The sequence below is a fragment of the Pseudorca crassidens genome, chromosome 10 (assembly GCF_039906515.1).
Source record: "Pseudorca crassidens isolate mPseCra1 chromosome 10, mPseCra1.hap1, whole genome shotgun sequence".
Taxonomy (NCBI): domain Eukaryota; kingdom Metazoa; phylum Chordata; class Mammalia; order Artiodactyla; family Delphinidae; genus Pseudorca; species Pseudorca crassidens.
The window spans coordinates 359875-383897 of record NC_090305.1 but is presented as its reverse complement, the minus strand read 5'-3'; the positions used below and the strand labels follow the sequence as shown (position 1 = coordinate 383897).

Below are 24023 nucleotides of genomic sequence, written 5' to 3'. Positions count from 1 at the left end.
TAAGAAATTCAGTCCCTTTTGTTCAGAATTTATCAATGTTGAAGCCTTTCATTGAAATTCTTTTTTGTTTTCACTGATACATGTTTCTCATATTTGCCTTGGTATTTAATAATTCCATCTTGATTTCAAGCCAGTGATGAAGTGATGACTGTTAATTTCTATCAGATCCACATATCTCACTCTGTGTTGTTACCTGTTCCAAGAGCATAGAACAGCGCCGTCCAACAGAACTTCTGCCATGATGGAAATGTAGCTCTTGAGCACTTAAAATGGAACTAGTATTGCTGAGGAATTTAATTTTTATTCAATCTTAATAATTTGGCTTTTAAGTCGAAGTAGCCCCGTGTGGCTGGTGCGGCTGGGCTAGGCAGGCAGGTGCGGGGAGGGACCCTGTGGTCTAGGTGTGTGTCGCCAGAGCTGGGACAGCTAGACCTCTGTGCCCCTCACTGGTGTCAGGGCTTGCTCCCACAGTCCACAGATGCTCAGCCCCTGCGGTAACCCCGGGAGGCTTGTGCTGTAACCCGCATTTTATTGACGAAAAACTGAGGCTCAGAAGGATTGAACGCGTTACCTAAAGTCACATCAGCAGTAAGTGGCAGAGCTAGGATCTGTGTCTGTGCATCTGGCTCTGAGCCTGCGCTTTAAACTACAGACTGCCTTGCTGGTTTGGGATGCGTGGGTTTCAGTGACCAGTATTCTTGCCACGTTGCATCAAGCACACACCTGGTTGCTAGCTCTGCGGTCCACTGAACGTTCGGCAGTAACGTGCCCAGCTGCTCTTCCTGCAGAGTCGGGGGGACCCACTGCAGACGCTTGCCAGGTCCTGCTCAGACAGCAGAGTGTGCCTGTGGGCAGCCTCCTCGTCTCCCAGAGAGAAGCTTGCAGACATTTCGCAGACATGGAGACTCAGAAGGGGAAGTTGGCCCACAGAGATGAAAGCGCATCAGAAAAGAGAAAGTGATGACAGTGTGAGTGGAATTCAAATCCAGCACGACTTGGGTTGTAGAAGTGGCTGTGGTGGGGTGTGGACACTGGGAGGCCCGAGGAGCTCAGTGAGGGTGGACTTCCCCACCGAAGCCAGGAAGGTGTGACGAGGAGGTAAGGCTGTCCCAGAGGGAGTGAGGCCGACGGAGCGCTCAGAGCTGACCAGTGAAGCTGGAAGTACAGCAGACAGACGTGGAAACGAGCGTCATTGTTTGTCAGAGCGCAGAAAAGATGCTTGATACGTGCTGTAAACTTTATGACAAGAAGAGGCGGGCTATCTTGATGATAAATTTTACAAAGAAATTAAACATTGAATTTTCAGTTTCTAATGTTTTTTATTATAGTGTGCTAAATAAAAATTAGTTTTACTGTTTTTTCATTTTCTTATTGATCTATAACCAACAGTAAGCAAGTTTTTAATGTTTCAGCAAAAATTTTCTAAGTCACAGAACAGGCGTCGTTTTCGCGTTGATTATTAGGATTGCTTGCTCTGCTCGGTTCAGCTGCCCGATCACTGACGTGGTCCTGCACATGGGCCCTGTGCTGTCCCTCCCTCAGGGGACAGAGTCCTGGGCACTGGTTCTGAGGCTGGTTTCTGGCACTTGCCCTGTAAGCGTTTATTGAGCGCTCTTATTCCTCTTCAGGGACAGGAGGATGAAACTTTGTGCTTTGCTTCCGAGAGTTTATAATCCAGTGAAAAAGTAGGACCAGATAGGTAGGGGATTAAATTGTGGTGTGACAGTGCTCTGCCGGTAGGGGTCCCGGAGCCCCGATGGAGAGAGGACGGGGGAGGACTGCGAGCCTCAGGAGAGGAGGGGGACAGGCCAGGCAGGCTGACATTGGCCGGTGGGCACTAAGTGGGCCCAGGTGCATCCCGGGCGGGGCAGGCTGTGCGAGGAGGAAGGCGCTGACCTCAGGGGAGATGGCTGTGGGCCATGAAGCAGGACCGAGTACCCTGGGGTGCAGACGTGAGGGCTGAGGCTGCCGGGTAGAGGGGTCTGCTCATGACAAGCTCTCTGTGCGGCGTTGTGGAGTTTGTCTTTATCTTGAGAATACTGGTGAGCCGTGGGAGGATTTTACATAAGGAATTCACATGGTGAACTTTTAAAAAAACATTCTGTCATCTGTCCAGAGAATGCACTGGAGGGAGCTGGATAGAGACCAGAAGAGAAACCAGTAGAAGTGTGCACTGGTGACGTGACAGCGGTTTGTAGGACCCCAGCGTCAGGCCTGGCTGGGAACAAGCACTAGGTGACTCAGGTAGTGACCTTGTTCATGTAATGTCGCCCTGTAATGTCAGATAGCTGCCTGTCTGGCCGTTTTCTGGAGTCTGTTAAGAGAAACGAGACATACAGTAGGTTGTTCAGTCTCTTTGTGTCCTGGTTTTGCTATGAATTTAAGTATACGTTGAAAAGTTACCTTAAGTTTCATTCAGCTTCATTGTTCCTGGGGTAAATTGTGTCGTGAGTGTGTAGGGGGAAGCCTCCTCCCATCCCCCCCCCCCCCCCCAGCTCCCATCAAGCAGAGACGCAGGTTATACATCACCCGTACTGTCCTCTGTGCTGGGTGCCAGTGCCATGAAAAGGGGCCAGAGAGAGCTTCGTGTTTACTTTAATAAACATGCTTGAAATGACCAGGCGCCATCAGAAGTACATGACTAGCTTTTGTGGATGACGGGTTCCTGGCACAGTTACAGTGTTTTTCCATCTTTGAGGGCAGGTATGAGTTTGATTGGTCAGTGGGCAGTACTGCAGTGACTTGTCTTCCCATCTTATTCTCCAGCTCTGCTGAGATATAGTTGACACAGGACATTGTGCAAGTTTAAGGTGCGGAGTGTGATGGTTAGATACCTGTCTGTGATGCCGCGTGTTCACCCCACCCCCACCCCCGCCAGCGCTGTCACCACACGTAATTCCATTTGTTTGTGATGAGAATGTTTGAGATTTCCTCTTGAAGCCACTTTCAGGCTACAGTACAGCATTGTTAGCTCTGTTTCCGATGCTGTGCATCACATCCTCAGAGCGCATCCATCTCCCCGAGGCCCCAGCCCGGCCTGCTTACAAGAGCTCGGCTTTTCAGGCTCCACGTGTAAGTGGAGCCACTCAGGGTCTGTCTTCCTGTGACTGCACGTGGCGTGGAGCCCTCCGGGTCCATCCGCATCTCCCTGTCTCGTGCTGAGGAAAATATCACTGCCCTGCCAGCCCAGCTGAGGCCAGTGTCATTGCTGTCAGTGCAGGGGGGGCATCCATCCCCCAGACCATGATGCAGTGTCCCTGCGGGGGGAAGGGGAGAGCCTTCAGCCTGCACGTGCCCAGGGCTGCTCGTGGGCTGGCACAGGTGGCCTTCAGGGCGGCCCTGCCTCCGCTCGTGGGGCCAGCGCGCCCTTCTCCTCTCAGCTGCCCTCAGGTGTGGCTGGTGAGCTGCTGCTGCTTTTTTATCCGCTTGCACAAATCTCGGTTTCCCTGCTTTCGTTTCGTTTCTTACTGTCTATAATCATCCAGTTATCAGAGCTATGAACTCCCAGAATTTTATTGTGAATGCAGTAAAGTTTGCAACAGAATAATTTATGGACAGAAATTATCTATAAATTAAAATCATAATTTCATGACTTAAAATTTGTACGTAAATTAGAATTCTCTATATGTATACATTTTTGTGTAACTAAATTAAATTTTAATTTTATAGTTTATAATTTCTGCCTATAAGTTTTTCTGTATTAAATATTTATATTTTATTTAATTTTAAGCAAATTTTCTACCTGTGCTTGTTATAACTTTTAGGGGAGTTTGAAATTATTAGTTTGTATTTTTTTATTGTCTTTAATAAGATGAAAAAAAATCTAGTTTTGATATCTTGTACTCCTTCATTGTAGAGAAGGTGCTTGGGGATTTAACATCCGCAGCGCACACATAAGTAATCAACCTTTAAAAATATTCAGTCCCCATTCACGTATCTAATTCATTCATGAAGCCTCAATTCGTGAAGTTTATTTCTAAATGATAAACAAATGCTTAATATTAATTTTCTTCCAAGAAAAATACTTTTAACCTTAATCACATTTCCAGTATTCATTTAGTCATCATTATATGGTTTGGTGGCAAGAAAGGAATATATTTTTTTTCTCAGAGTAGAAATTTAGTATTCTACATTAAATAGCAGGTGGTGAAAATAGCTGTCCTGACAAAACAAAGTTTTTATACCAGGCCTTTAAAATTTCAACAGAATTTAAACATTATTTAGATAAAACAATTATGTTACAAAGATGACTTTTAACACACTCAGGCCACCCACAGTGTGGACCAGAGAATGCGGCATGCCAGCCACCCAGCGAGACTGAGGTCGTTTTTTTTTCATCTTTGCTTAAAGTATAGTCACTAGACCAGATAATGTAGAAACTTTTTATGAGCAGTGGTCAAACAGCCAAAAAAAGTTTATCCTTTTTCTTCCCTTTCCTTGTGACTAATTAAAAATAATTCACAAGTTGAAAAAGCTTAACTATTTTTGTACACGGTAAATTTTGTTTTAGATAAAGAAACTCTTTCATACAGTGATTCATAGAGTTTGAGGTCTTTAAGGTAAAAAAAAAAACATATATATAGAATGTCCAGTCTGTGTATCATTTTAAGAAATACTAAGCTGATTTAAGAAATATTCATTAATAGTGGTGTGTTAAAGTTTGACACTTTAAATTGCTTATATCATTTTTTGTGCCTGCTACATAATTAGATAATTTTATGTAGAAGTAGGATTAGGTCTAAAATATTTCTTTTGAACAACTTTTCTGAAAAATTTTTTCCGTTTTTTTTTATTACTATGGATCTGTAAATATTGAATCCAGAGAATTTAACTAGTGTACTTGTGTGTGCACGCGTGTATGTGTGTGGGTTTTAACCTGTTGTCTGAATTAATGAAATAACCTAAGGTTCCATAATGCTGTAAAACTTAAAAGAAGCTAAAATAAACGTAGATTGACATTAGACAATTTATTTGGGCCCGGTAAGTGTGGTTATTCTTAATTGGATACCATTAACTGGTATGCACATATGAAAAGACTTCAGAGGCAAAAAGGAAATTGTATTTTAGCAAATCGTAAAATAAACCTCCAATATAGCTGACTTTTAGAAAAGTTGACTGAGTTTTAATATTAAGTGCAGTAGCAGTCTAACATTTTATTTCTTTTGTCCAGTGACACATTTTCTGAGTAAAATGAGTTTTTATCTAAGTTTCTTTTTGTCCTTTTAAAATAGGAGCAAGTAACACTGCAGACACATTATTTCAAGAAGTCTTGGGTCGTAAGGACAAGGCGGATTCCACTAGAAATGCGCTCAATGTGCTGCAGCGATTTAAGTTTCTCTTCAACCTTCCTCTGAGTATTGAGAGGAACATCCAGAAGGTGGAGTGCATATTTGTGTACCTATGGTCGTAGAGGCCATAAATTTTAAAGAGTTGTTACGATGTTTTTTATCTTAACCAAATGTCTTCATTAAACTTTACTGACAGTCTCCAAAATGTTTCTTTATTTTAAAGGGTGATTATGATGTGGTTATTAATGATTATGAAAAGGCCAAGTCACTTTTTGGGAAAACGGAGGTGCAAGTTTTCAAGAAATGTAAGATTTGTTTATTACTTTTAGATTTTCTACTTTGCTTTTACAGGAAGAATGTGGAATGTAGTCTGCAAAGAATGTTACATTCGTTTTAGTTTTTGTTTATATGGTGCCCTTTCTCAGGTGTAAGACAGTTACTTCAGAAGTAACAGGATGGCTCTTCTTACTAAGATGGAGTGAAAACTGTAGGATAGGTTAGTCTTGGACATTCTTTGCTGCTTGTTAATCATGTTGCTATTTAAAGTCTTTTCTACTGGAAAGAATCAATTATAGATATTTTACAGAAACATAAATCTACATTTTAATCTTCCCTCTTCAGAAAGACCAATATATTTATGAATTCTAACCCTACTTTAAAGTAAACTAAACAACTTTTGAAATTATCTCTAAGGCTAGAGTTACAGAAAATAAGAAAAGCCTAAAATGCCTTATGGTCATGCCTTATTAACTAGGAGAAATATCACAGGGCTTGATTAAATTTGTAAATAATTTTATTTTTATTGTGATAAATTTACATGCAGTGATATGCACAGGCTTACATGTTGCAGCTCAGTGAGTTTGACAAATACCCACGCCCATGGAACCCACACCCTGGAGAGAGCGTTTTCATCACTCCGGAAATTTCCCTCTTGCCTCTTCTCAGTCGCCCCTCTTCCCCAAGGCAGCCACTGTTCTGCTTTCCGTAATTGGATTTTAAATTTTCATTCTGTAAGTCCTGTAATTCTTTCCTTTTTAAACAGATTATGCTGAAGTAGAAACACGGATTGAAGCTTTGAGAGAATTACTTCTGGATAAGTTGCTTGAGACACCATCGACCTTACATGACCAAAAACGTTATATAAGGTAAACCTTCTGCAAGAATTTTGACAAATCACATGTGTCTGGATAGTGCTGCATACATCATGTAACTCTTAAAGCTGATTTGGGGGAAATTGGGAGACTGATGAAATGGTAAAAGGGAAGACAAGTAGCAGAAATTTAGGGATACCTAGTGTAGGACACCAAAATTCTTCTGTGTACTCAAAAATTTGGGAGCACTCACTCTTTAAAGGCAAGGAAATCCTGCCGGTTTGGAGAAAGGAAAAGTAGCCTCATTGCACCTCTCCTCCCGTCCACAGCACCTTCCCCAGCCTGGGGTTGCGGGGCCCTCCCCGTGGGCCCCTGCAGGTGGGGACTCCCTGACTGGCTTCGAGGGTGGCACTGTCCCACAGGCGGGAGGGTGTCTGGTGCCCCGAGAGTGGCCAGGGCTCAGCAGCAGAGAAAATTCTGAAAGCTTTCAGTCTTGAAAAGGAAGTGGGAGGGCTTACGTGAAAAAGACAGCAGTAACAGCAAAAGCCATGGACACCACAGCATAGAGGGAACCATGTTGCCCGAGAGGGAGGGGCTTCAGCAGGCGCAGGGGCGCTGGAACTGCTGACTGCCCCCCCCAAACAAGCCTGCGCAGCTGTGTCTGAGCCTCACAGCCGCCATGCGGTGTCTGCATCACACCTGGCGCGCAGGTGAGGACCTGGGACTCAGAGCGGTCGCTGCTCAGCACGCACCGCCACAGGCCTCCCTGTCTGTCTGGCTTCACAGCCTGTCTTTGCTTTTCTCTAAGTGCCCCCAGAGGAAAGAATGCATTTGGGAGATTTTTCTGGCCTGTAGAATCATAGAACTCTAATGCTGCGAATAAACTGCACGTTAGTTATCCAACCGCCTTTTTTTTTTTTTTTTTTTTTAACATGTAAAGTAACAGAGTTCCAGGAAGGTTAATCTCTCATGTAGGAAACATAGCTGGTTAGCATCTTGTCTGTGTTCTGCTGTGTTGCTTCACTAATCGGGCTTTGTGTCTATTTACCTGTTTACACTTACTCTTTTTCATTTGCTGATAGTCATACGTTAAACCTTATTGAGTGCAGGATTTCTTTGTGTAGCGAATTACCATTTATGTAGATTACTCATGTACAGTTCCTGTGACTGGTTAACCTACTGGATACCGTTTAAAAGATGGTGGGTGTTAAAAAAGATTCTTTAAAATGGCCTATTTAATGTTTTATTCCCTGTCATTTTAAAGGGAAAAGAACAAGAATGTCACTGAGAATGTCAAGTCATTATTTTTTAATCATTATTTTATTTTTGATACTTTGAGAAGATACTGAGCAATTTTATCATCCTTCTTAAATTACGGGTTTCATTATTAATGAATAGGAAAAACAACATCACAACCAGGCCAAATATCTGTTGGACTTTGGAATCTATGGTGCGCAGTCCTTTGAGCACCAAGTGGGGATGAGACTCTCAACTTTATCATCAGCAAAACTCCATCTCTTAGCTCTCACGTAACCAGGTTGCGCAGGGAATGAGCGAGTCAGATTACCCCTGTGTTGTTGTGCTGTTGTTCACTGCTGTATCTACCTAAAGACATCCTGATTCTTTTCACTCTCCTTACTCTGGTGAGGCTAGTAGCTCAAGTAAGAAGCAAAGTACCACATACTTCTTCCATGCCAGTGTGATTCTGTCCTTGGTAATTGTTAAAAATCATGTTCGAGTATGGCTAACTACTTTAATTCTTAAATTTAAAAATTTTGAGCCTATGCTCATCATAATTAACATTCCTTACCTTCTGCCCTTTAAAAATGTTTTTTAAAAAGTGTTCTCGGATAACACGTATTTAAAAGAAATAGCAATAACCTGTATCATATGCTAAGCCAAGATCTTTGAAATGAAACTACAAACTAAAAGAAAAGAAGACGCTCATTGCATTAAGTCATTTAACCAAGGAAGAGCCTAGCACAAGTTGTGCTTTTGAACTGAGACACTGCGGAGTTTCTGAGACAAGAAATTTATCTTTCTTTATAAAACTCTTTTATGTAATACCCATTAGCAAGATGATAGAAAGAGGATTATTATTAAATTTTGGGAGGACCTAGTCAGCATACTAAAAAGACATAATCTGAGAAGATGCTGAGCAGAAAGGCATGTTGATCTTGCTGTACTGCTCGAGAGCGAGCCCTGTGACGGCCCCTCTGTGTGCTGCTGGTGGTGTGTGCACACAGAGGGAGGGAAGCCGCCCTCCGACAGGGACGGTGCCATATTTACTGCTGCTGCCGATCTGAGGTTGCTGTTGAGTGCCAGCGTCAGGAGGTGCAGCAGGACCTGTCTGAGGGCACCTCCGGCAGACAGTCCCGCCCTGGCAGGAAGGGTGGAAGCTCACGTTTTGGGGAAAGAAATGACACAATGTACTATTTGTCATATTTACATTCCAGAGGATAGAAGAGGAAAGCCTGTGTGAGGGGAAGACTCAGATTAGGTTTTGAAGGCTTTGCTGAACGTCACCTGTTAGATCCTCCTGGGGATGCTGGTAATTGATTTGCCAGACTCTCAGCACAGCCAGCCTCCTGGCCCCTATAAATAAAGGGTCATGGCTCGGGTAGGAGAGGAGCCCGCACGGGACACCCCGCTGTCCTCGGAAACCATTCTTCCCCGTTAGCCCGTGGAGGTCAGGGGAGGTGGGTCGTTCCCGAATGTGATGTCAGGTTTCTTCTCAGTGTTTTATTTGCCACTAACTTGTTTCTCCTCTAATTAGCTGCTAAGTAAGGAAATACTCAGTATTGCAGAAGCTGGGGAGAGAAGCCCAGGTGTGTCCCTGCGTGTTTAGAGGTCACAGCTTGTCACCATTAATTAAAATTTATTCTTGAACAAAACTTTTAACCCCAAGACAACAGACAGCTTAGGGTTTAAGAGTTATTTTAAGACAATAAGTCCAGCTTTTGAGGTTGATTTAATTGGATTTAACTTGTTACATTTATATATTTCATGAGGGCCAAGTTTTTAATGATATTTGGCAGAAATTTTTCAAGTTGTCTATCTGGGTTTGGAATTTTTACAGAGAAAGAAGACTTTAAATATTTTAAGAACTATTTAAAAACTAAGAAAAATGCCCATCTATACTGTATTTTCTAGAGAAATATCTTCTCATGAATTAGAGTTTAGACTTAGAAGTCAGTGCTTGCTGTCACCAAATCTCTTTGTGTAATAAAGTGTTGCCCTGTTTGGATCCTGCAGAAAAAAGGGTCACACTGCCACCTCGTGGCCGTATTTCAGACCAGAAAGGAATGAAGAAATATTCACGCTGAGGCCTCTGCTGGCTCTCACCTGTTTTCTGTGTGACTGAGAACTAAGTAGAAACAGTCTGTGAACAAAATGTAACCATAAAGATACGCTCTCACTGGGCGTTATAGGGGCATTGCAAGTTGTCTTTGTCTCCTTGGTTGTATTTTTATAAAGTCCTAACTTCTTAAAGTGTAGGTTTATTGTTTGTTAATTGCCTGAAAAGAAATCTGAATATATTTCATTTAGAACTGAATATTAAAGACTAGTATTGACGAATGCTTTACTAATTGACAAAGTTTTAGGTTTTCTTAAAAGTGATGACTTTAAGATATGCTAGCTTTCCTCTTGTCCTCATTATGGCTGTGCAGCAGAAGCTGACTGGGTCAGCCTTGGCCTTGCTGTTTCAGGTACCTGTCTGACCTCCACGCGCCAGGCGACCCTGCGTGGCAGTGCATCGGAGCCCAGCACCGATGGATCCTCCAGCTCATGCACAGCTGCCAGGAGGGCTGCGTGCGGGACCTCAAAGGCAAGACCCTTTCTCCCTGCCTGAGTCCTCCCCCTCATCACTCGACACACTCTGGGGACGCTCTAGATTGAGGGATGAGTCGTTCCCTTTGTAACTATACCTGCCCCCCACCCCGGTTAGCGTCCTCCCTGGGCGAGTAAGAGAGCAGGGGAGGGAGAAAGCCCTCTCAGCATGCCTGTCTCATGGCTGACTGGCAGTGTTGACAGAGGTTCGGCTTACAGAACAGTTACCTCTTGTGGAAGTGACATGATGTTGTAGAAATGATACTAGTCTTGATCAACAGGAACAGTGCACTCACTATTCCATCAAGTGCATGTTGAGCCCTGCTGCGCACCAGGCACCATGCCAAGTCCAGGTGCACGGACGCAGTCCCAGCCCTCATGGAGCTCAACTAACCAAGTACCAGGTTGTGACTGGTAGATGGCAGGTTTGGGGACGTGTCTTAGACAGGACTCTGTGTTAGCAGAGAACCTAGAGGATGAGGAATGCCTGCCGGGCCGCCTCCAGCACAGGCCCTGAGGAGAGTGGAGGAAGAGTCACAGCTGGTTCACAGCCAGCACAGTGGCAGGACTTGAGGCCGGGTGAGGAGGCCCCTGGCCTCCTTCGTCCAGGGGTTTGAAGCCTGCGAAAGACCCGATGAGACGGGGACAGTGGAGCCGGTTAGGAGGCTGCTGTGGTGATTCAGGCATCTCGCCGGCACGGGGGCCGTGGGTGTGGAGGAGGAGGGGATTCAAGAGCTGTGCGGAACCTGCGATCGCCAGGACCTGGTGAGGGAAGGAGGGGTAGGAGGGGCTCGGTGATGCCCAGAGGTCTGGCCTTGGCAGCTGGTTGGGATGGGGCGCCGTGGGGCTGGGGCGAGGAGGAGAAGATGGTCTTCCCTTCTCTTTGGACCGGTTGGTGTGCGGCTGTCTGACGAACAAGTGGACGCGTCCAATAGGTAACTGAATTTAAAGAGCGAGAGGTTTGGGTGTGGTCTGCACGTAGATGGTCCCTGGGAGTTGACATATTCACCCAAGAAGGAGAAAAAGGAAGAAAATGTAGGAATGTAGGACAGAGTCCTAGGGAGTGCTCTTTACAACACTGGTGGAGGAGAAACCTGCAGGGTGGCCAGGGAGCCGGGAGGGAAAGGAGGGTCAGCAAGGGTTTTAAGGTGAAGAGTCCGATAAAGGGGTGTCCTTTAGATTTTGTGCTGAGGCTGTTGATGACCTTGGCAAATGCAGTTTCAGTGGCCTGAGACACCAAATAGATTGTATAAATAAGGCGCAGCGATTCTTACAAGGTTTCCGGACGAGAAAGTGAAGTAACATGAGAGCAGTCCTGGCACAGAAGGAGGTGCCACAGAGAGGCCATGATTATTTATTTATAGTTTAGTTTTGTCGTGAATTAGGTGGCTTGGAGTTGAGTATTTTCCAGCTATGAGTCTGTTCTTTTCTATTGTTGATGTTTAGGAAAACCCAAATATCTCTTCACTGATGCCATATCTAAATTTCTAGTATGTCATTAATTATTTTATAGTTTTAGCAAGTGAAAATGACATCAAACAACATATGCACAGTCTGAGGTCATTGGGGGATATTTAGAGGTCCTCAGGTTCTTGTGTACTGAGTCTGCTCTGTTGGGCAGGACTCTCAACGTGGCTGCCCGTCACAACCCCCTGGGTTTTTTTAAAGATTGTCACTTCCCAGCGTCCTCCCCATTCCTGACCTGATTAGACTCTCTAGCAGTGGAGTCCACGCAGCAGTATTTTTTAAAGCTCCCAGGAGACTGTGGTGCAGCCGGGGCTGGTAATCAGTGTGGTGGATGTGCTCTCGGGACTGAAGAGCCGTGATGAGCAAGACCCAGAGGTCTCTGGCCTCTTGGAGCTTGTAGTCTAGTGAGAGAGACCTATGTCTTTAAACAATTCACATGTTGTTTATTACATAAGTGTACTTGTGAAAGGTATTGCAAAGTGGGGAGTGCAGAACTCTGCCTCAGTCTCGTTAGCGGGAGGCCCAAGGAAGTTTCCTAGAGGAGGTGTTGTTGCCACTGAACCTAAATGAGGGATGTGAGTTTTCCAGGGAAGGAGCCACGGGGAAGTAGTCCAGAGACCCAGTAGGTGCTCAGTAAGTACCACCCTTCCCCTCTCCAGTGAAGAGGCTGTAAATACAGTGATACAAACAGGATCACGGTCTGACAAACGTTTTCCCTACTCAGGCTCATAAGAAACAATCCAACTGTATGATTTAGTTCTGAAAATACTTGAATTTCTGGAAAGCATGTGTCATTTATGAAGACAGCATATAGACCATTTGAAATTGGAGAAGTGCCAGGAAAATTCATATGCCTTATTGTCGCACCCATACCTGAAGGATCTGATAACCGATATTCCATCACTAAAGGTCTGAATCTTTCTTGAAGATCAATAGAGACACACCCTTACCTAATGGATTCCTGCCCTGCCATCTTGGTGTTATGTATTGCTATATGTATTTATCCAAAACTGCTGAAAATCAGCATTTCTGGAAGAAAAAAAAAAGACACGAGCTTCCGTGTAACTGGAGACCTGCCTTTTTATTCACTCTGACCAAGCCTGTTGTAGACGTTGCCGCTCGCATATGAAGTGCTTGGAGGACTGTGCATTACCTGGATCCTTTTGTTAGTGATGAGGTTTACCTAAAGTTATTTTCATAAGTTGGTCTTTAAAATTAGGAAGTGAAACATAACAGTTTACGACTCTTTGAACTTACTCCACAGATTTCGTGACAATACAATGTAAGTTTCCTAAATTCATTAGCCAGATGTTTATAGGTTAGGATTTAATCGTCCTTGACATTCAGAGGAACATCCTGAGCCGTGCCCACCTGTTGTCAGCAAACACGACTAATATGAACAGTATAGACAGTCCCAACAGATAACTGTCTTTCAGTTGGAAAGTTGGTGTGTTCTTTTGAGCTCACCATCAGGAGTTCTTATTATTTTATTTTGGAGAATTCCAAACATACTTAAGAGCACCAAGGGTGATACCACAACCTCCCGTGTACCTGCCCAGTTTCGACAGTTATCCCCTCACAGCCAGTCTCGTTTTATCTACACCGCCTCCCTCACCCTGAATTATTTTGGAAGCAGGTCACATCATTTCATCCATAATTATTTCAGTATGTAATTTTCAAAGGTAAAGATGCTTTGTGAAAACTGTAACTAAAATACTATTATCATTACCTGAAATGTGGTTTCTTAATATCAAGTATTCAGTTAATTGTCAAATTCAAAAGCAGTTTAATACCTCCAGTATCTTTTTAAGTACACGGATACTATGTACTTAATGTGGCTTTTTAATCGATAGCCAGTGCAAAGGCAGATGATACGAGAAGTGACACAGATGGAGACAGAACTTGTGTTTCCTAGAAGAATTAGCCGTGGTGACATAGTGTCCACTTTGGCCACTTGGCACCTAGATGCCTTCCTGGTTGTTGTCATCAGAGTGTGCATATGTCACTGGACACGTCAGCTCTTTACTGTGCACCTGCCTACCCGTGTACAGGTAATGTCATTATATAGCATAGGCATGTGCATGTGTGGGTGTGTTTATGTAAGATATTGGCCTTAATTATACGTTTGCTGGGAATAAGTACAATTTTTCTTTCATGTAATCTACACCCGATTGTTCCCGATAGACTCCTAATTGATATTTATGAGCGTCCTAGTTAGGTGTAATAGAAGTGCAGTCAGTATGAGGGCAAGTCTCCTAAATATCATTTGGACTTTCTGTTGGCCATCCTCTCGTAATCACAACATTTGGGGTCTGGAAGAAACCTGGGAAGTTGTCTGGTTTGGTACATGACTTGGATCTGTTTTGCACGTGAGGAAGCTGCCTCAGAGAAGCCAGGTGACAGACAGCTCAGCTTCTCCGTGTCCTGCACGGTGGTTCCACAGACCTCTCTGTGTTCTGTGGTTGAAGATAGTATTTCATCAAGTGTGTTTCTGAACACGGTGAACGGATGGCACGATGGCAGTGCCTTTTTGTGAAGCTGCATTGCTTTCATTCAGGTCTTCTCCAGAACCTACTTTCAGAATGAAAGCTTGCCGCATTCTAAATCTAAAGAATGCATTGTAAGTTCTTCTATTTGTAACACCTGTACTTGGACTTTTAACACCAGAGAAATGCTTGTAACTGATGGATAACCCAGTCTTGTGAGGTGAAATACAATTCTAAAAAGACAGACTGTAAATATTTTAGACAGGAAAAGACTTCTTTGTGTCTTTGTAAGTAAAGCTGGTTTTTATGCATGAATTTAAGAAACCTAATTAACATACAAGTTTTTTTTTTTTTTAAGTCTTTACATGATGCTTTGGGTTAAAATGTTAATTGTATTTAGTCTTGTGGTCTTCAAGAAAAGTTCATGAGCCAAGATGGTGATAGATTTTCAGAGACAGCAGTCCTACATAAAAAAGCCACATTTGTCCAGGTTACATTCATCTGTATGTGAAGCATTCATTGCTCAGCAGAGGTAGGTCATAGGGTTGATATTTTTATAAACACTGCATTAGAGCCTTCTCTGGATTCCAATTTTTATAATAATAACGCATACGAACCTGGTAGATGGTGCCCCTAGATGTCGCACACCAGGACACAGACAGGAGATGAGCATTACGCCTCAACGCACCCTGCCAGGTATCCAGGAATTCCTCACTCCTCTTCTGCGGCCGCCTCTGTAGCCCAAATGTGATCTTTCCGTTTTTCTAAGGGGAGACAAATAGGAGGAAAAAAACAAGAATAAAGATCAACATTAAAAAAAAAATTCATCTTGAAAGCATAAACACCTATGGAAGGGCCTGTTTTCTTCCAGCTTGAGCTAGTCAACTCTACAGCTTCTCTTCCAAAACTTTTACTGCCTTATAAGAAGTGTCATTTGTCTCTTAAAATTTCTGTGAAATAGGGCCAAAATTAGACTAAATCTTCAGGTTTCCTGTCAGGAAAAGCCTTTGGTTTAACCCCCTACGGACATTCTCAAACAGGATTTTGAAAGGTAGCCTTCAAAGGTGTGTTTTTTCCTTTGTTCTGAAAATGAGTTTAACTCTAAACTCATTTAAAATACGTGCTGACTACATGTGGTGACTCCAGGGAGAAGCATCTAGAGCAGTTATCTCTGCTTTCTGCTGTCTGCACCGCTAGGGCTTCCCAGAGGACATATTAGAGCAGAGGCAAGTGACGCGTTTAGAATGGAAGCCATAGATTCTTTCAGACAGTCACACAGCAGATGGGAACACATTTCCATGTGGCTCAGGTTCTCTTTGAAAACTTAGAGATACGTCACACCTGAAAGGTTTATTCTGAACCATCACAGTACGGATCTATTATAGAGGAAAAATGTTAAGAATAGAGGCTAATGATCTACTCTTTTAATTATTTCAAACAGAGCAGATTATTAATGACTTGCTGAAATAAAAAGACTATATTTTCAATTCAAGCTCATCAAATACATGCATAAAGTACATTTTAAATTTTTGTACAGTTTCATGAATTTAGTATAACTAAACTATATTTTTTCTTGATATTTAAAAAATAAAGATGTGACCTTTATGTAGATAATCACTGGGGTTAAAAAAAATATAATTCTAGTATTTCCACAATTTGGCATCTGGTAGCTCCTGGGCACCAGATTAGGTTGCAAGCCTCCATTAAGAAATTGGCAGCAGATTTGTCAGATCTTCTACGTAACTACAAAAATGTTTCTATGTTTAAAAAGACAGTAAACGTTTATACATAGATTTCTAATAAAATTTCTAATTTTTTATTTTAAAGTTGTTATCATGAGGTTGTACATTAGGAAGTTTCTTTTATGAAGTTTCATTTTTGGAGATTTAAAAAGTAGTTTCTCTCCTGAATGTTTATTATACCAACGTGAACCCAGAATGATAGACGTTGATTTAAAAAGAAGAAAAGGCACAGCTCCTGCAAGTACAGGTAGGCGACACTGGTTTGGTCTCCACCTTCCCGTCCCTGTGACTGAGTCCTCCCGATGTGAATTGTGCTTTACCTGCTCACTGTTGCTTCAGTTGGCTTTAGAAGAGGCAGTGCTTCTAAATACTTGTAGTGGGATTTTATTCACTTACTTTGAGAGTCGTAAGCCATAAAGGATTACAGAAGAAGGTAGATTCAGGAGAGAGGAATAGAAGAAAAGTACCAGTTTATGACTGTAATAGCAAAAATCTTCTCTCCAGCAAAGTGGTGGTCTGGTTTTCCTTTCCCTTTTGTCCTTTTTCTCAGAAAGAGAAGAAACCTAGGTGATACTCAGTGTGCCATGAATTAGATTCACAGTGCATCCTGTTAGAAATTGTCGCTGTTGTTTGTAAACAGTATAAGTTTACATAAGCAGTTTTAATTACCTGACAGCTTAGCAGGATTTTACGTGATTGTAAATTTGTTTTTTAATCTAATTTGAAAAGACAAATTTAGCTTCCAAATTAAAATGAGGACTAGCAATTAATACTAGTAACTTAAACAGTTTTTTAGAAGTCAGTAAACTAGCACTTGAGCATTTGATTTACTGTTCAAATAGTACAGCGTTCATTCGCAGGTCCTGTCAGTGCTTCCCCAGCTGTTGGGTATGGTCGGAGGAGTGAGACTTGCCTCGTTTTGTGCTCGGTTCTGGTCACCTGGTGGCAGCGTCTGTCTGTGTCAGGTCAGACAGGGCAGCAGGGCTTCCGTCAGGAGGACCTCTCCGCGTGACGTCCCAGCGCTGGGTCTTTTCTGCTTGGCTCACTGTCTGTCTGGGGGGAGACACACCTCCAGCCTTCAGAGAAAACGGTTTTGACAGTAAATGCCCCGCACACCTTGAATTGCTAGCATTGCCTGGTAATTTTAGAATATTCAGGGGTACAGATATTTTATGTCTCCTGTTGTCATTTTTGTAATAATTCTGTTGCTTATACAGTCTAAGTAGGTGCTCTCTACTTAAATCTGTATATAACTGCAGAAAAGGGTCGTACTTAAATAAAAGCATAAATAATTTGGTTTTGGTTATTCACCTAACCAGCTTGTTACAATGTATGGTTCTTGCTTATATAGCCAATGTTAGCTGAGAAGTGCTTCTTCAAGGTTCACACCTGTAGTCTTGCTTTTAAAATACGTCTCTTCCTTTCAGCTTTTTTCCGAATGATGTTGGAATACAGTTCAGAATTTGGCCCGCAGCCCTAAGAAGTGGAGTGAGGTTATGCGGCCTGTTAAATACGCCTTCCTTGGTTTAATTTGGATTAAACGATCCCCTTTAAATTGAAGAAGTACCCCGTAGGAACTTCAAATGTATGTATAGAAGCATCAGATCAAAAAGAACATTCTTACCTGTGGACACAGTCTCATTCCTGGAGGCTGGTAGCTGCCTTGCTGCACCCACCCCATCCCAGTCACCGACCTTTGTGTGTGCTGTGCTTGACAGGAGTCCAGCAGGCCTGGGTCTGCAGAGGCTCCTGGCCCCGAGCACGGTCAACAAGCGGCAGGGGGTGGTCCGGCTGCTGCTCAGGACAGGGGCCTGCTGTGTGCAGGAAAGTGTGTTTGGAGGTGTTTCGGGCTGAGGAAGTGGGCCACCTGGAGAGTTGGCTATAGACCAGGGCTCCCCGTACCACGTGGGCTGGGAGAAAGCTGGGCGGGAGGCCGGGGGCCGAGTACACATGGCTGATGTATCACCTGGCCCACATCTGCAGGCCTCCCCCTCCACAGAAAAGCCTCTCCTGCCCTTTGTGTCTCAGGGAGTCTGGTAAACACATACTGACCACTGCATTTAAAGAAGGGAGAGCGCACCCAGATAGCTGGAGTTGAAAGGATTTGGCTGATGTGTGATATGGAATCCTTGGTATAACAAGCATTTCTTACAAATCTTCCTAAAGCCATTATCAGTTTTTTGTCGTACTCAGAGTTTTAAGGTAAACTCTTAAGTTTTTGAGCTTTGCAGAAAATCTTGCCATATCTCTGAAGTTCGCATGAAGCTGAAGACTTTTTATCTGGTAAAAATCTCATAGTTGGAAAAAAATAGCAAATCTTTCAACTCGTTCATAGCAAATTGTGAAAGATAAATAGTTTTTCTTTTAGAAAAGTAATACACTTTAAACTTGATTTCTGTACTGCCACTTTTACTCTTCGTGAAGCAGCTAGGATTGTTAGTGTTCTGAAGAAAGTTACTTCTGCAACTTCTGAAGACAGATTTTCTGTTTTTCTCTTATTAAAAGTAAATTTCTGTTTTGTTTATATAGTATTCCAAAGGTGATTTTTCTAATTTTATATTTATTTGTAATCTGTTAAATTTCTCCTGCATACTCACAATTAGAAAAATAGTTCCCTTTGAGAATGCTGGTAGCATGTTTTAGAAGCTTTATTTAAACCGGAGAAACAGAATGTTGACTCAAGTGTGTCAACGAAAATAAATGATCTGTAATGGGAAAAGAATTTTATTTGATAGAAAAGAGTTTTATTTGAGCCAAACTGAGGACTGTAGCCCAGAAGACAGCCTCTCAGATAACTCTGAGGAACTGTTCCAGAGAAGCATGGTTTTCAGCACAGTTTTATATCTTGTCAGAACAAAGAACATCAAACATGTCAGGGATACAGACCAGCATGTACACAGCGAGTCAGTGTGGCCTTGGCACCTGGGAAGGGAATCTCACCATTCAAGAAGGACCAGCATTGGTGGCCCAGGGAGACAGGCATTTCATCTTTACTTTTAGCGTGGACATTCTTTACTTCTGGCCACTGTGCCCTCTTCTGTAATAATTAAAGCAGATGTACAATGTGTGTTTGATTGAACAGCCACAAACAGGCTGTTCCAGTTAGTATAAAATTCAAGTTGACGCGTGTATAAGCCAGAATGTCTTCCCCAGACCGCAACACGTGAACGTTTCTTCTATCAAGGGTCAGTAATTAAGAAGCTTAGTCATTTTTTTTTAATTTTAAGTGTTTAAAAGAGTTTTTCTTCCAAGATGCTTCTTCCAAGCATATGTAGATAAGATATATATGTTTTCTTTGATGTATTGGTAAAAACCCAAATATTAGTTCATGGAATTTAGAAGATACAGCTATACCCTAGGATTATTTAGTTCTAGAATTTTTTTAGTATCCTTTTTTTTTTTTTTTCCCCTACAAACACCATATAGAATTTTAGGACTGGAAATACCGTACTGATGGAAGTGTTGCTGTGTGAAGTTTTGTCAGGAGAGCAATCTTTCCCCATAGTTATTCCTCAGATAACTTGGACAGATTGCGGCCAAGTAATCTTGATCTTATCAGCACACTGTCATTTGAGGGTGTTTACTGGTTACTCTGCTTGGTGCCTCTAAAATAGCCAAGCTGTAAGGTCCACAATAACAAGTATGAAATCCTGGTGACGTTTTCCCTGTTACTGTTTTTGTCGCCTTTAATATTTTCTTGATGAAATTTCCTTTTACGACTTAACGCTCACGTGTGCTCTCTGTGCAGAGGCAGAGACTGTTTATACATTTAAACAGCACTGCTACTCATCACCCTCAGTTGTCTCAAACTATTCCAGGGAGCGGAATAGGCGGTGGTTCAAAGTTTCAAATTCAGATTTTGTATCATAGAATCAGAATTTTAGAGCTGAAAAAGGCACTAAGGCTTGTGTAGTTCAAGCCCTGATTTTTACAGGTGAAGAAGCACATGCCGCCTGTGACTCCTTCTGCCGCAGAGCGGGGGCCCCTGGGGTAGGGGGCAGTTGTCAGCGCGAGCACAGATGAGGGAAAGCTGGGCTGCGATCCTATTTGAGAAAAACTTTCGTCAGGGATAAAATCGTAGGAACAGTTCATTTCTAGAGAAAATCTACTCTCAAGAAAACAAATGACCTCCCATAACTCATTAATGCAGTTTTAGGTTTGAAAAAGACAAAGTCAAACACAGTTTTACAAAAACTTTAGGCTCTGTCACCTGCAGAACAGCTTAGTGCAAACTGAGCTTCTAATGAAAAACCCAAGTCCTGTGTATACATGTATTGAACACCATCCTTAGGTGGATATCAGGGCAGATAATTTAGTGTTTTCAGGGAAAATATACGAAGTAACATAATTTTCATTTGTGTATGGTCTGCACATAAATAAGAGCATGATATTATGAAACTTCCTAGTTACTCTCATTTATAACAGTATATTTTATATAACATTTCTCTTAAACATATCAAGAGGTACTGCTATCGTATTGTGAGGTAAAACAGTCAAGAGCAAATGAACGGATTTCTTATATTTTAAAACCTTTTGCTGATTTTATGTTACAGAAACTTTTTTTCATCTTTTTCTTTCTTTTATAATAATGTTTGTTTATCATCAGAAGCACTTCATATTTGTAATAATTTTGTGGGGTATAAATATCGTCATGTAATTTAAGTTTAAAAGGAGTGTCAGAATCCTCAAGTTTTTTTTTTTTTTGACACTTGATAGTAAATAATTTCTGACAACTGAGATTTTAAATGTTTTCATTAATTTTCTCCTCAAAGGACAATCCTCCTAATTCCCCATAAGATTACTCATTGCAAGACTTTTTCTGACCAGAGAAAGGAGCAGTCTGTTAGAGGAGAGCGAGTTCTGGGCTCAGGCCCGGGCTCCCACTGCACGGCTGGTCCCCGGGCTGTGCAGGGCACCACCTGCCGGACCCTTGGCCCAGCACGCCCACGGACGCATCTGTCCCCAGGGTCTGGGGGCCGTCCTCTCCCTGCTACTGTGCTGTCCTTGCTGCTATTCGACAGACACTTCCAAATAAGAAATTAGTTCTTGGTAAGCTTTCTTTTCCTGATATCGTAGAAAATGATGATACGGTTTCTAATAGAAGGAACTCATGTTCTTAATAGTTTCTGCCATTAAAGGGAAAAATAAATCAGTCTTTTAACAGTTTCAAAATTCAAGTTTATTTAAATTAAACTATACAGGACTTAATATCATGCATTTAAATTAATGTTACGGGGAAAAACTTTTTCTGAGGATCTACTTAATGATCATTGTATATTTTTGTAGGAATGGTATACAGTGTGTATTTAGGAAACTAGGAGGTTTTCCTTCTAATCAAAAATTTGTAGTCCTGTTACGGGGAAAAACTTTTTCTGAGGATCTACTTAATGATCATTGTATATTTTTGTAGGAATGGTATACAGTGTGTATTTAGGAAACTAGGAGGTTTTCCTTCTAATCAAAAATTTGTAGTCCTGAAACCTTCAAGGGTAGTAACTTATAACGTTTTGAATTAAAGCATTCTCTTCTTGCACCTTTCAATATACATGTTTACATAAATTACACATTTTATACAAACATTTAATGTGGTGCCAAGTTTGGGCTTTTTTACATTTCCTTTTTTATATAAATTTATTTATTTGTGTTTGGCTGCGTTGGGTCTTTGTCGCTGCGCGCGGGCTTTCTCTGGTTGTGGCGAGTGGGGGCTCCTCTTCATTGCGGTGCGCGGGCTTCTCTTGTGGAGCACTGGGTCTAGGTGCATGGGCTTCAGTAGTTGTGGCATGCGGGCTCAGTAGCTGTGGCCACAGGCTTAGTTGCTCCGTGGCATGTGGGATCCTCCCAGACCAGGGCTGGAACTCGTGTCCCCTGCATTGGCAGGCAGATTCCCAACCACTGTGCTACCAGGGAAGTCCCTACATTTCCTTTTAAAATATGTCAGAAAATTGATATTTTGATATTAATTTCTTGAATTCTACAATTAATAGCAGTGGTGACTCTGTAAACTTCAGAGGAAAATGTCATAAATCTTCAAAGCTTCCACACAAATCCCTCTTTGAGATGGGGAAAAAATCAATTATAAAAAATATTATTTCTTCATCTATGTGTTTTCTTAACTCTCATTTTTCTTGCTATTTTAAAATATTGAATTCTACAAGTCTTATCCTAGATTTAATGTGTTCCGAAGTAGAAGTCCATGTAAATAAAGCATTTAGCATAGTAGGTGAAACATCGTGGGTATTTAATAAAATGCCGTTCCACTGAAACTATCTGTTCAAATGACTTGGTTTCTGTTTCTGTAAAACCTGCCTGGTAGAATCTGTGAGGAGGCAGGGAGATAGCTCATACTGTATCATGCTGAGTGGCTCATGATGGGAGGAGCCATGAAAGCAGACTCTTTGCTTATATTGTATTCACTTATGTCTTGATTTTCTGCCTCCACTGCCAGGATGTAAACACCTTGAGGACAGGCCTTTACCTGTTAACCCACTGCCATATCCCAGGGGCCTGCAATTCCTGGCACGTGGGAGGGCTCAGTAAAGACTTGTTTGATGCTACTGAATAACTGACACTATCACTGGCATAAAATCATTATTTTATAAATGGGTTTCATCTTTTGCCCTTGGAAACAAATCTATAAGCTTTTCATATTCTGTTAAGTTATAAAACAAAGGAAGAGCATTCTTATTGAATAATTTAGTATCAGTCACTCAGTGTATATTGAAGGAATTATATGCAGAAGATCCAGCTGTGGACAGAGACTTAATATTGATCCTTATCCCCGAGAAGTTCTGACTGGAACTGTTAATGAACAGCAGAAGGCAGAATGTTGAGTCAATGAGACGGTGTTCATTCGGAGGGCAGGGAAAGTAGACAGCACTTTGAGCTGGAACAGCAGGAGGCGACTTGTGTTTATTAACAGGATGGGGAGGATGATGAAAAGGGTAGGAAGTGAGGCAGGAAAATGAAAGATGCATTTTCATAGTGTCCTCTGCACCGTAAGCACCCTGTAAATGTTTATTGAATTCAGCTTGTTTTGGAGGTCTTTGAATGCTCAGCCGCAGAGCTCAGAGTGCTGGTTATAGCACCTCTGCAGGCTGACAAGGCGAATTCTACCCATAATGCCAGCCTCTCACTAACAGGATTAGCAACACGGGATTCCATTCCTGGTGACTCCGGAGAACCATCTTAGAAAAAGTGTTTCCTGGTTCTTAGATAATTTGGGTTGGAATTCTGAGGGTTTTCTGGAAGACTTCTGAGAAGGGAATCAAGATAGCAGTATTTTGGTGGTATTAATCCAGGACAATAAAGAGAATGTCTTGACATTCTCTAGTGAAGTGTTAGGCTTCTAGAATATTAACAGTGTGGGGTGAAAAGGGTCCCAACTAGGTGGCTGGCAGTGGGAATAGAAATAAGAAATCACATCCCACATTGCAAAGAAAGAAGTTGTGGTATTTGGAGATTTAAATTTTAAGGGGGAAGTCAAAGATTTATGCTGTTAAGTCTGCTCCACTAAACCCTGTACCTTCCTTTCCAAGTGCCAAGTTGCTTTTCAAAAAAGAATTTTTCATCCAGATTTTTATGTTTATGGAACCCCCTCCCCTCCGTTTTGCTGAACATTCATTCTGAAATGATATGTAAGTTACATGTCTGTATTAAGCCAGAGTAATAGATTTAATCCTCCAAATCTGTATGGTGGGAGTGACTTTTAAAAGCTATTTAGAGAAAATATTTCTGGTTTTACTTTAGTAGATGTCTTCTTTAAAAAAAAGAATGGAACGGTTGAGCAAGAAATCTCTCAGAGAAGAGGTCCATTAAATCACTTAGTAAGCTCTGTGAGTCCATGGAAACGCTGCCTCTCTCTTCCAGGGCCACCGGGCCTTCACAGCGCCACGCTGGACCTGGACGGCGATGTGCGTGCCTCCGCGCCGGGTCATCTAGGCCAGACAGCGTCTCTGAAGAGGGGTAGCAGCTTTCAGCCTGGTCGAGATGACGGTGAGTGTCTCCCTCCCACCTGTATCTTTTAAATTTGTACTCGTGTAATAGCCAGCATTTTTCTCTTGGAAAATTCCATAATTACCTGTGTTACTGCTGCTGAGTATTACCAGCCATCATCCCTTC

At 42.2% G+C, this 24023-nt stretch overlaps 1 protein-coding gene across 5 annotated transcripts in view; it reads left to right on the top strand.

Moving 5' to 3' along the window:
* Positions 1-24023, top strand: part of EXOC2 (exocyst complex component 2) — a 156274-nt gene that overhangs the window by 62271 nt on the left and 69980 nt on the right. For all 5 annotated transcript variants that reach the window (XM_067751838.1, XM_067751836.1, XM_067751837.1 and 2 more), the window contains exons 8-12: positions 5232-5377; positions 5512-5593; positions 6331-6433; positions 10090-10208; positions 23772-23897. In XM_067751838.1, the coding sequence (XP_067607939.1) occupies positions 5232-5377; positions 5512-5593; positions 6331-6433; positions 10090-10208; positions 23772-23897 (576 nt within the window). The remainder of the gene's footprint in view (positions 1-5231; positions 5378-5511; positions 5594-6330; positions 6434-10089; positions 10209-23771; positions 23898-24023) is intronic.